Genomic DNA, 12,624 nt, shown 5'->3' with positions numbered 1-12,624 from the left:
AGTTGATGTTGCAGCTTGATGTTTATTACTGCACGGTCGATCTATTATAAATTATTCTGTTTATTCATGAAATATTAAGTCAAACGCTGCTTTTCGTTGCTCATTTTAAATCATTTTTCGTGTCACACCGAGCACAGAAATGCTGGTTTTCATGAAACCAGGTCACGGATACACAGATGAATGAAAATAAAAGCTTCCGTGTGATTCTCTGGAGGATTCAGCCTCTCTATGTTCATGTCACATCGTCTCCTCATCACGAGTTCAGACAGGAGCTGTCGCTACCTGCAGAGAGGGGAGCAGGTGACAAACCAGATTGGATTCCTCTTTTCCTCTGCAGACAGACAGACAGGCAGACAGACAGGCAGGCAGACAGACAGACAGACAGACAGACAGACAGACAGGCAGGCAGACAGACAGACAGACAGACAGACAGACAGGCAGACAGACAGGTTTTAGTAGTGCTGAGAGACTGTGCACATCCATCTGTTTTTCCATTACTTTGGTGAGCTGACATGCAATTTAACCAGGCGGATCACAATCCACTGACCTTCCGACCTGACGCTCTCTGAGGCCTAATTCACAGCCAGACGCGCAGAGTTGTAGTTTCTAGAGTTTAAATTAACATAATTTGTCGGGAATACATTAAATGTTGAGGCATGAAATCAATAAATACGAGACCATGAACCGATTTCATAACAGACTGACTCTGGAATAATTTTGTGGAGCTGGAACATTAACATATAACTGTAACAACTAAATAACTGATATTTAGAAGCAGTCAATACAAAATAATGCAGCTTTCTGTTGTAGATACAAAAGTGTTATAACGTTCTTGCTAAGTAATATATTGTTTTAACTTAATAACCAAGTCTGTTGTTATAAAAATGTATTTTCATGCTATAAACAAGATATTTTACATGCAACTATGTCACATTTTAACATGATGACTTTAATTGTTATTTCACGTTACAACACGATACACTGAATATTTTTATAACAATAAAAGTTTTACTTTTTAATTGTTATAATGTGAAAGGAAGGAGCATCTCTCCTTAAATAAAAGAAATGATTTTAAAACTGTCAGCTGTGGTTGCCAGAATTTTACCGTAATAAACACGGTATAACTTTTTGTAATATTACGGTAAAAGTATGTTTTTAACGGTTAAGGCTCTGACGTTTTATGCCATATTTTTTTCACCAAAATAAATGAATATGAAAATACTGTATGTTTGCTGTATAAAATAAAGGTGTAGCCATGAGATGTGAAATATGAAGGTGTTTTACTGTAAAAATAATAACAATACGACTGATTCTGTATAAATATGTTGTGAAAATAAAGGTTTTGCTCTTTTCAATCAGATTTTTCACTGTAAAATCTTCTTTGTTTTCACAGTGTCATACCAATGCATTTAAATTTTAATAATAATAATAATAATAATAATAATAATTTGCTCAAAACATTAAAATGATATAAACAGAACAGGAAAGGCAGCCATACAATCCAATCACATAAACACAGAGCCTCCATCCTCTGATGGATTTATTCCACTGTGTTATGACCTCACTACGACAGCTTATTGCGACATTACAGCGCCTTATGAATCATCATTACCTGTAACTATACTGTTACCTGTTTGAAAAACATATTGCACATTATATAATCAGAGTGACCCAGAACGATTCACAACTAAACCTGCCGAGTCCGTATTAGAGCGACAAGCTGGGTTTGATTTCAGGGTCAAACGCAGTGATTTACAACTCGGACTAATTATCCAGTGTGTGTGTGTGTGTGTGTGTGTGTGTGTGTGTGTGTGTGTGTGAGAGAGAGAGAGAGAGAGAGAGACAGAGAGGGGGAGGGTCTGGGAGGGAGGACCGTCAGTGGTTGGAGCCGTCGTGCGTTGTGGTGCCGGTGATGTCCCGAGGAGCGCGCGGCTTCCCGGTGCGTAAAAACCGCTCCACCTGAGAGAGATGCGCGTCTCTAACGTCTCTAACGTCTCTAACGGCTCCACGGCTCCGGGTCACACACTCTTCTATTTTTAACACACAGCTCGTCAGATAAGAAGATGGACCCTCTGTACAACAGCACCGACGCTAACGACACTAACGGGACGAACGGCGGCGGCGACGACTTCAACCAGTTCGTGCAGCCGGTGTGGCAGATCACGCTGTGGGCCGTGGCGTACTGCAGCATCGTGGCGGTGTCGGTGGTCGGTAACGTGGTGGTCATCTGGATCATCCTGGCGCATAAACGCATGAGGACCGTCACCAACTACTTTCTGGTACGTTCACGGTCACTTTGAAACTCTGACAGAAAAACACTGCGTGGTCTGATCTGAACTTTGTCCTTGTGCCCGAAGCAGCTGCCTCCATGGCTGTCCACACAGAGACAGAGACAGACAGACTGCATGCACCTTTCATTTATGTGTCTGTACAGGGAATACATTAATAACATTGATGTTTGAAGTGAATCCACAGAAATCCAAAATGAGAAGTGGCACAGAGTGTTTCATATTTACCTTCAAACATTCCTTCATGTCTCTGTGATTCCGCACACTGTTTACTCTCCCTGTTTGTTCTGTGCCACCAAAAATCCAATAAAACAAACTGACATGAGCTGGAGCTGAACATCACGCTGGTTCATCCAGAAACACAGTTCATCTTTGTGGATTCTGTTGGTGCTGAATTAACAGTCGGTCTGTGGACGTGGCGTTCTCTGTCTCGTGTTTCTGCAGTGATGTGTTCCTGTCAAATATCAGATTTCTTAAAGGGAGCTTTAATACGAGTGTTCGAAATAACAGCAGCGTGTTTGCCCAGAATCCTCAGAACAGCTTTTATTCCATACATGAAGACTGCACGCTCTGTTCCAAATCAAAACATGAAGAAAGATCAGATTTGTTTTTGTTTTACAAAGAGCAGCACGGGCTGTGATAGGCTGCTCAGCTACAATGATCTGAATGCTTTAAAATGGGCGACCAGAACCAGGAAGACACGGAGGACTCCGATGATCTGAGAAGGTCTAAGGTAACCTGTGAGCACTGCAACACTCAGAAGACACCTGTGTGAAGCTGAGCTTCGTTAAGAAGCTCCTGCAGAGTCCATCACAGGTGACGCTCAGCCAGAGAACGCTGACTGACACTTTGCAGGATTGTTGTTTTCGGGTCCAGACGACCTCCAAACACGGCGGTGCAAGCTTCATGACGTGGGGATTTTTCTCACACTGTGCTGTCAGGCCTATTGATCACATCCGGTATCAGGATCAGTTTCAAACATATCAGTCTGAATATATTAAAATACTTGAACAGGTCGTGTTGACTCATGCTGGGGAGGATATGCCCTTGAAATGTGTGCTTCAACCAGACAGCGAGCCCAAACACAGCATCAGGCGAGCAGCACCAACAAGATTAACGTTACGGAGGAGGCAGCTCAACCCACCGAGCCGTGATCCAACAGAAAACTTCACAAACGCTGTTTCTGAGGAAAAACCCCAGAAGTGCAGAGGAAGTGTGAAATCCAAGCGGAGATGTGAAGCAGCTCTCAGACACATTTAAAACATTTCTCACTTCACACATTTAAAGTTTGAGATACAGCACTTTTCCTTTTTCTTCACTTTCTGTAAAATAAAAACACGTTTCACACGTTTCATTTGCATGTATGGAAAATCAAAACTGTTCTAAGGATTTTGGGCTGAAAACAACTGGATGTTTATTTTGGAACGTTCTGACAACGCTACAGAAACACTAGGTGACTGTTAAGTATGATGAGGTTGTCTGAATGTTAGTTATTGGTTATGATATATGTTCATGTTTGTGGTGCAGACTCTGTTACAGTCTAGGAAAGATGAGGAACGTCAATGTAACGTTAATGTAACCGTTAGTTAAAAGTCCCAGAGAACCACCTGTGATATCAAAACTGAAGTAAAGTTTTTAAAGCTGGAAAATGACACAAACAATCCAAATATGTTCTGATTATTATTCTGTACGAACCAGGAGAAGTCGTCTCACAGACACACTGACTGACATTCAGGATTTAATATGTCCGTCTGTTTGTTTCCTGTTGGTTGGACACACAGTACCTGCAGCTCTTCCTCCGTGGGCTGCGTCCTGTCAGGTGCATTAAGATGCATTCAGACGGGATCAGGCGCTGCAGTGATAACACAGGTGTTTCCGTTCATCCGGGTGTGGCGGGGCCGGCCAGCGACGGCGACCTGCAGCACAGAAGATCAAACTTTTGTAAAAAACAAAACAGAGACAGCAAGAAGTTTGATCTGGATCTGAGACAGCAAGAAGTTTGATCTGGATCTGAGACAGCAGTAATCGAGACACATGGACAGTGAATGAGGATCAATCAGAGAAATAAAGACTGATCCAAGCTCACGCCTTCAGCCTGTCGGGGATCTGCAGGTCTTAAAAGTTTAAACTGGAAGTCTTATGAAATGTTTCCGTTTGTGTTTCATGTTTTACATCTCTATCAGCTGACGATTGTGAGAGTTCAGCTGCTACTGCAGCTAGCACGCTTATCAAGCGTAGATAAAACTGTAATTAATTCATCATTTTAATTTGGTTAATCCATCCATCCATCCACGGCTCATCCAGGCCACTTTGCATGTCATTATATCATCAGGACTTGTTGTCATTCACTGTAACTTACTGTGTTTGTGCTCAGTGAATTACTGTGAACCATTTGTCAGTAGTACACTGTGCATTCAGTCAAAAACTACAGTAATTAAAGAGTTACTGTGAAATTACAGCAACCAATATTGTACTGTGAGTTACTTGTCAACAGCTGCCCTGCAGTCACTATGATGTGAAACAGGTGTTTAAACTGAAGTGGGTGAGCTCTGCAGAGGCATCGTGGTGCAAACAGACAAAAACAACAGAGCGGTCGTTGTTCTCATCCTAATGTTGTGATTTAACCTCAGTCACATTATAACATAATAAAAAAAGCGTCCTACCTCGTCCTCTGCGGTCACGCGTGGATGCAGGAGGTCGTTCACGTCACCAGATCACTCAGAGAGACAGTCGTAGCCTCCAGTCTGAAGTATAAAGTTTAAGTACTGATACCAGCTGTGGATAAAGTCATGAGCTCTGCTGTCTTGTGTTCTGTGGCAGGTGAACCTGGCCTTCGCAGAGGCCGGCATGTCGGCCTTCAACACTGTGATTAACTTCGCCTACGCCGTTCACAACGAGTGGTACTTCGGGTTGGTCTACTGCCGCTTCCACAACTTCTTCCCCATCGCCGCCATATTCGCCAGCATTTACTCCATGACGGCCATCGCTCTGGACAGGTGTGTAAAAGTGTGTGTCCGGCTCCAGAGGTTGGGTTTAGTCCTGGGTTGACACAGCTGGGCGCTGAGGCTGGATGATGGCAGCAGATATCTGTCTGATTGGACTGCAGGGGAAGTCTTGACCTGGATGTCCGTGGTCTGCTTCCAGCAGATCCACTGGCCTGAATATTCAAAACTATGACAAGGAAGTGATTTGTAGTTAATGGACTGAGATATGCAAACCCATCAGGATATATTAAAACTGATGAGTGAAGTGTTAAGCAACTTGTCAGCTCACATCCCCGTCTTCACTGTCTCTTGTTGGTTAGATACATGGCAATCATCCACCCCCTGCAGCAGAGGCTGACTTCCACAGAGACCCGTGTGGTGATCTCTGTGATCTGGATCCTGGCTCTGCTCCTCGCCTTCCCTCAGTACTACTACTCATCCACCGCCGTGCTGCCTGGACGTACAGTCTGCTACATAGACTGGCCTGAATACACCACAGTGGACTTCAAGAAGATGTGAGTACCTGCGGAGAACAAACACGAAGGTGTTGGTTCATCTCAACATGTCGAGCGTTAAAGCTTTAAAGGAAGAGTTGGATGACAGTGAGATGACGCATTCATCGACTTTTTTGGACACTTGGCGGCAGAAAAACAAACTGTTAACACGTCGAGTTGTTGTGGCGAACGTGTAACTGAAGTTCCAGTGGATGGAACGTAGCGTTAACATTCATTTAGAGACTGTCTGTCACTTTAGCTGCTAAATGTTCCACCAGCTCGCTGATCACTGAGACTGAACAGTAAAGTTACAGGTCATAGATAGATAGATAGATAGATAGATAGATAGATAGATAGATAGATAGATAGATAGATAGATAGATAGATAGATAGATAGATAGATATACTTTATTTATATCTGAGGAGAGGGTGCTGCTCATTGTCCATGATGGAGAACAGTTTATTCAGCGTCCTCCTCTCCACCACAGTCTCCAGAGACTCCAGTCTCAGTCCAAGAACAGAGCCAGCCTTCTTGATGATCTTCTCCAGTCTGTTGGTGTCGCTGGCTCTGATGCTGCTGCCCCAACAAACAACAGCAGAGAAGATTGCACTGACAACAACAGACTGGTGGAAGATCTCCAACATCTCGCTGCACACGTTGAAGGATCTCAGCTTCCTCAGGAAGTGGAATGCTAAAAACTCTATAAAGCTGAAGGGACCTGCAGGGTTGGTGACAATTGTCCGTGGGTTCATTAATACAATAGAAGGTCTTTTGATCTGTTGTTTATATAAAAATGCCGTGATTTAAAGAATTCAGCTGATTCAGTGAGCGTGGTGTGAAAGCAGTATTCAAAGTATAAGTTGTTTTGGCAGCTGGTGTGTGAAATATTTGAAATATTAGTCTGTGCTGACATATATATCCTCCGGCAGCAGCACACCTTTAGAGTTAATAAGGTCTGATCCCTCGTCAGCCCAAACCGGACCGGAGATCTGCTGCAGGGATGCTGAACCAGTGCGATTTCCTTCAGGGATTCATTTAGTATATGAAAAAACAGAACCTGCAGCAGAAACGTCTCCTGTTCATGTGATGAATCCGTCGATGAGGATCATCCTCATGTCTGCTTGATTTCTCCTGGAAATATCTGCAGAGCTAAAAGAGAAAAGAAAACGGGGATTCATTTGATAAATCTGCTTCCAAAATTACCGTCTTATTATCGCCCGACTGCCTCCGGAAGAAATGAAAGCATCTTTAATTCAGTGGTTCTAAATTCTTCTGCAGAAAAGGAGGTGAGGAATGACCTCCATGTTGGAGTGTGTGTGTGTGTGTTAATGAATGTGAACATGTCGTCCATGATCTGACAGGAGACGAGCCCTGAGGCTGACACGCGTCAGTCAGCAGAGTTTACGGCTGTTTCTCCTGATAGAAATGTTTTGGACCTTTGTACGATGTTTGCCCTTGTTGGCCACCGTAGTTCTGGACACATTTGAGGTGACGAAATCAGCCTTAACACAACTGTCAGAGTGAGTCTGCGTAATATTTAAGAATGCAGAATGAAGTGGAAGTGCCAAAAACAAACTGCAGTTCCTCTAACGTCCACCTGAGGCTGGCTCCAGAAGTGAGTCAGTCTCCATAAGTCCCCATGTCCAAATGTCCAACTTCACAGCAGAAATAAACATGTTTACAGCCTGGTACAAAAAACAGTTTTGGTCTCTGTAGCTAATTTCCCCGTTCATGACAACTGTACTGAGGGTGAATTTATATACAACTCACCTGTTCACATTATATTAAGGCTTAAAGTTATGCAGGATTAAGAGCGTGGACGCTTTGATTGACAGGTGGGTGTTGTCCATTGACAGTATAATAAATGGAGAGTGTATCCATGATGTCACCAAAAGGTCGTGACGGCCTCTTCCGCTAATCTAAAAATTGGCAAAGACGTGGATCATTAGCGGATATGGGGCCTGGTTGCTCAAACAAGCCACTTATAACCACACCCACCTGTCAATCAAAGCGTCCACGCTCTTAACCCTGCATAACTTTAAGCCTTAATATAATGTGAACAGGTGAGTTGTATATAAATTCACCCTCAGTACAGTTGTCATGAACGGGGAAATTAGCTACAGAGACCAAAACTGTTTTTTGTACCAGGCTGTAAACATGTTTATTTCTGCTGTGAAGTTGGACATTTGGACATGGGGACTTATGGAGACTGACTCACTTCTGGAGCCAGCCTCATGTGGACGTTAGAGGAACTGCAGGTTGTGTCTTCACGTCACAGTTATGGAGGTTCCTGCTCGAGGCTAAGAAAGTAGAACTGTGTGTCTAAAAACATAAATACCTTTTCTCTTTAACTCTAGATATTATGTGTGCGTGACACTGCTGATCTACTTCCTGCCCCTTTGCATCATGGGATGTGCGTACACGACGGTGGGTGTCACGCTCTGGGCGAGTGAAATTCCCGGAGACTCCTCTGAACGTTACAAAGAGCAGCTCATTGCCAAACGCAAGGTGATGCAAACACACACACACACACACAGTGTCACTTAACATTTAATGTAATGGCTTTTTAATCCCCACATGATTACGTCTCCTGCTCTCCGCGTTGTTGCTGTGGCAGGTGGTGAAGATGATGATCGTGGTGGTGTGCACGTTCGCCGTCTGCTGGCTGCCCTATCACGTCTACTTCTTACTGCACCAGTTCTTCCCCGATTTATTCGAGCAGCGCTACATCCAGCAGGTCTACCTGGCCGTCATGTGGCTGGCCATGAGCTCCACCATGTACAACCCCATCATCTACTACTGCCTCAACAGCAGGTGGGAGGCCCCGGTGTTCATATTTCCTCTGTGAAAATGGCTAGCTGTCTGTCTGTGTGGATGTAATCTGTATTTGTGTCTATAATCCCGTCTGCCTGTTTAATCCACCCTGTTATGAAATATTTGTCTTTAGGTTCAGAGCCGGCTTTCAGCAGGTGTTTTGCTGCTGCGCTCCGACCGTCGGCAAGGAGGAGCTGGAGCTCAAATCACCGCGCTACCTGCATACACAGGTGTGTGGAGTACAGACTACAGGATGTGTCAGATTAGCTGTTTATAGAGTTATAAATTAGAATAGAAACGACTCGTTAGCATCAGGAAAGTCTGGAAATCAGCTCGGTAGTGCAACTTAAAAAACCTTTAATTATTATAAATGTTCTGGAATGTTCTCTCCTGAGGTTACACGAGGTCCCGTGTGGGCCTTGAGGTCCTCAGCAGTATTAGTTGTTTGGCTTTGGTTGGGAACAGTAGGTGCCAGTCTATCTCAACACTGTGGTGTCCAGGGTCACAGAGACCTGTTGCTGCCTTCATAGACATAATAGATAGCTTGTTGTTGACGGTCCAATCTGTGTAAACAGACATCTGTGTGTCCAGACTAGAACATGCTGACAATAACACCTCCATGGGTAAAGACATTCTCTGTGACTCATTCTGGGCGTGTAGTATTTGTGCTGTTATCTTGGGGTTTAAAGTCGATCCACCAGGATGAGTTGGGCAGAATGTGAGACCGACTCAGGCACTTCTGATGAACTTTGAGAGTGTCTCTAATTCTCCTTGGCCAAGCGTCAATAAATAATACAGCATAAGACATCAGAGGCTCCTGAACACTTTCTGAACTCCTGACCTCACCATTGACCTTTGACTTCAGCAATTTCTCCACAACAATAAATATAATTATAATCTCTGTTTTCAGGTGAGCATATATCGAGCCAGTCGGGTGGAGACCGCCGTGTCCACGGCGATCCATCCTGCAGCGGGGGAGCATAAGAGCGCAGAGCTGCCGTCCTGTTACCCGCACAGCCGGCCTCCTTCTGAGGTCACGTCTAACGGATCGGGCTTAGAGACGTTCGCCAAAAGCCCCAACAGTTTGTCACAGTAGAGAAAACACCATCAGGTGGTGGTGGTGGTGGTGTTGGTGGTGTGGGAAAAAATGTTGCCGCGTGACGAGCAGCGCCTCAAACGTGCCATCGGCTCACTGTCATCGTACTGAACGGGGAGTCGTGCTCGGATGCTCGGCTACTGTGGTTCTGGTCAAGTGCATTACTCAGCCGTGATATGTTGTTTTAACAGTCAAAGTGCATTAACGCCTCACAGATGCCTGGAACGTCTGCGGGTGGAGCACTCAAACGTAACAGATTCATTAAAGTAACAATTTAAGTGCTCAAATAATATAATAGTTTATGAAATACAGTTCAGTATAGAGCCCCATGTCATTTAAGTGACTGTTTTCAGTGTAAAGAGTGAAAAGTATGGAAGCCAACACTGTGCACGTAATTCATTTTTTAATGCCGTTATCTCGCAAGAGTATATCACGAGTTAATTATTAAGTTATATCAAGATAACAAAGCTTGTTTTCTCGGGTTAATAACGGGGACTTGAGATATCATCATGAGAAAATGACTTGTCGAGATTTGAACCCAGCAGTGTCCAGTCTAACAGTGAACACAGCGACAGAACCTCTGAACCAGCAGTGTCCAGTCTAACAGTGAACACAGCAGCCTATCAGCTGGTTTTCTTGCCGGGTTTGGATCCTGGCATCCCGGGCTGAGTCAGTTCAGTTAGCTACACAGCTGACCACAGTTAGCGGCTCACTACTTATAAATGTTTCCATCATAAAGTCTGTAAATCAGCTCGGTACTGTAATGTTATTTCCTGTTGGTCTCAGAGGCTGCTGAGCCCGGTTCTGTTAACACGCTAATGGCAGATTCAGATTTGAATAAAGCTCTGTGGTTCTGGTTCTGTACAGTGATCAGTGAGGCCCGGACAGAGATGACTGTAGCCGCCCTCAAGTCAAGTCAAGTCAAGTACCTAATGAAAACAAAGACTTATGTCTGAAGTGTTTCCACACCGCGGACGTGAACCTCAGATGGACGCAGTGGAAACACGGCAGTCGACCGTTCAGTGGCTCTGACATTTAACCCCTTAGCATTCCCGGGCTGGTTTTGGAAGGCGTGGCCGCGCCCTCGGCCTCCCCTGGTAACAGTGTCACTTCAAGTGGAGCTGTATTTTTGTGTGAGACAGATACAGTGGATCCAGCACCTGTTGGACAGGATTAGCCCCTTGTTTTGACAATGTGCAGCAGCCAGGTCACAGGCCAGCTAAATATAGAGGGGGGGGGTGGAGATACGTATAGAGAGGGATTGATTGAAAGTGCTAGAGGAAAGAAAGGGGTAGGAAAACATGATGCTCTCTACAAGCTGAGGCCTTGGGGAAGTTGCTACGTCACCGGCGAGTTATGCTATTTGAGCCTCGCAGACGACAGCTGCACAAATTTAAACAATGTCCACATGCAGGACATTTTCTGGACCGGTTTACCTGAAACATGAAAGCAGATGAATCAAAGTTGAGTTTTATAACTCCTGAAGTGAATCTGGCCTCCTTGACATGGGGGTAGTAATACAGTCGACCGTCCTGTGGTCAGAATGAGTATTACAACAACAAACAAGAAACAAAGATTGCTTAATTTTTTTGGTGTGTTTCCATATTTTATGAATGAATGTTGAACATACAGAATGTGTGAGGACCAAATACTATCGCGTGCATTTATTGGTTCAGTATAAACAGAAAAAATCCACCATTCACCTTATGTCCTCAAGTGCTCTGACTCTTATTTTGTCTTTTGACTTCCTGTCCACACAGGAAGTTGGAAATGTTCTGTTTAGGTTGACGTCTGGCTGTTTGCGATCACCTTTACCTGCATTTTGATCAGTTTTGTAATCTGATGTACGGGATGAAGTTTGGACAAGTATCTTGCTGTTATAATCGTCATGGTGACCGGTCAGATTGTGTTTGTGTTTTATTGTGTTTATTTAAAAAAATATCATCAGAAGTCGTCGAAACATGCCAACAGTGGAGACTCATCTGGTTAGTTACGCTGTTCTACACTTGACAGTTTTCCATGACATGGGATTATTATCGTGTAACGTGATTGCAAATGATATTATCAATAAAATATTTAAATAAAAATGTGAGAGAAGTTTTAATTTGTGTTGATTAATCACTGAGATGACTAATGTCTTAATAATGAGAAGTTAAAGCAACCCTCATGTAAGATTCTCCAGTTTTAGAGTCGACTGCCACTGATGGTTGTTCAGACTAGAGCATGAAACAGGCCTTTAGAAGTCAGGCCCGACCCGTCTGGGTCCGTTTGACTTGGGTTTCCTGATGGACAGTGTAGTAAACTGCTGCCAAATGTAGCTGCTGTTAGCTCAGTTTGTTAGCCAAGCTGCCCGGACTGTGAGCTCAGAGCAGCGGGGTGAGTGTTAGTGCCGTTTTTGGAACACGGGAAGAAGAACTCAACTCAACTTTATTTATAAAGCCCTTTAAAGACAGCCGCAGCTGACACAAAGTGCTGTACATGAAATAGAACATGACATATAAGACATATAAGACCTATAAGAACAATATAAAAACAATAATAAATGATAAAACAATGTTAAAATAATAAATGATAAAACAATGTTAAAATAATAATAAAAGCAAAAACAAAAGTCTCATGTTGGGTTAAAAGCCAGGAATAAAAATGGGTCTTCAGACGTGTTTTGAAACTAAGCTGGGGAACTTTGCAAAATTTTTATTTTAATTTGGGTCCAGGCTATGGCTTGCATTATGACTTGCGCGGTAAATGAGTGATCACGTGATGCGTTTCGATCTGCGCGAGACAGGTACTTCCTTGGTTAGAGAATTTATTTTAGCCTAGGCTACTTTCTTGTTCAGACATTTGTAGTCCTGAATAAAAATGTTCAAAATGTACAGCACAAATGACTCATTCTGACTGATATGCCATATGCGCAAACGGGTTTGGGCTCTATAAAGCTGTCAATTAA

At 43.7% G+C, this 12,624-nt stretch overlaps 1 protein-coding gene across 2 annotated transcripts; it reads left to right on the top strand.

The window, feature by feature from the left end:
- Positions 1-1,823: 1,823 nt before the first annotated feature.
- On the top strand, positions 1,824-11,947 carry tacr1b (tachykinin receptor 1b). Of its 2 annotated transcripts, XM_019278627.2 has the most exons (8): positions 1,824-1,939; positions 2,048-2,279; positions 5,109-5,284; positions 5,593-5,787; positions 8,125-8,275; positions 8,385-8,581; positions 8,715-8,811; positions 9,492-11,947. In XM_019278627.2, the coding sequence occupies exons 2-8, from the start codon at positions 2,064-2,066 to the stop codon at positions 9,675-9,677; spliced, it is 1,218 nt and encodes a 405-aa protein (XP_019134172.1). In that variant the 5' UTR covers positions 1,824-1,939; positions 2,048-2,063; the 3' UTR covers positions 9,678-11,947. The 2 variants fall into 2 exon arrangements, with proteins under 2 accessions (XP_019134172.1, XP_010753512.2); XM_010755210.3 differs by having other exon boundaries at positions 1,852-2,279.
- Positions 11,948-12,624: the final 677 nt, after the last annotated feature.

This window comes from Larimichthys crocea, chromosome VIII (genome assembly GCF_000972845.2).
Source record: "Larimichthys crocea isolate SSNF chromosome VIII, L_crocea_2.0, whole genome shotgun sequence".
Classification (NCBI taxonomy): Eukaryota; Metazoa; Chordata; class Actinopteri; family Sciaenidae; genus Larimichthys; species Larimichthys crocea.
This window is presented reverse-complemented; position numbering and strand designations above follow the sequence as displayed.

Coding starts and splice junctions, on each gene's coding strand:
- tacr1b (XM_019278627.2), top strand. CDS start 2,064: ATGGACCCTCTGTACAACAGCACCGACGCTAACGACACTAACGGGACG. Junction 2,280..5,108: donor CCGTCACCAACTACTTTCTG/GTACGTTCACGG, acceptor GTTCTGTGGCAG/GTGAACCTGGCCTTCGCAGA. Junction 5,788..8,124: donor ACAGTGGACTTCAAGAAGAT/GTGAGTACCTGC, acceptor CTTTAACTCTAG/ATATTATGTGTGCGTGACAC.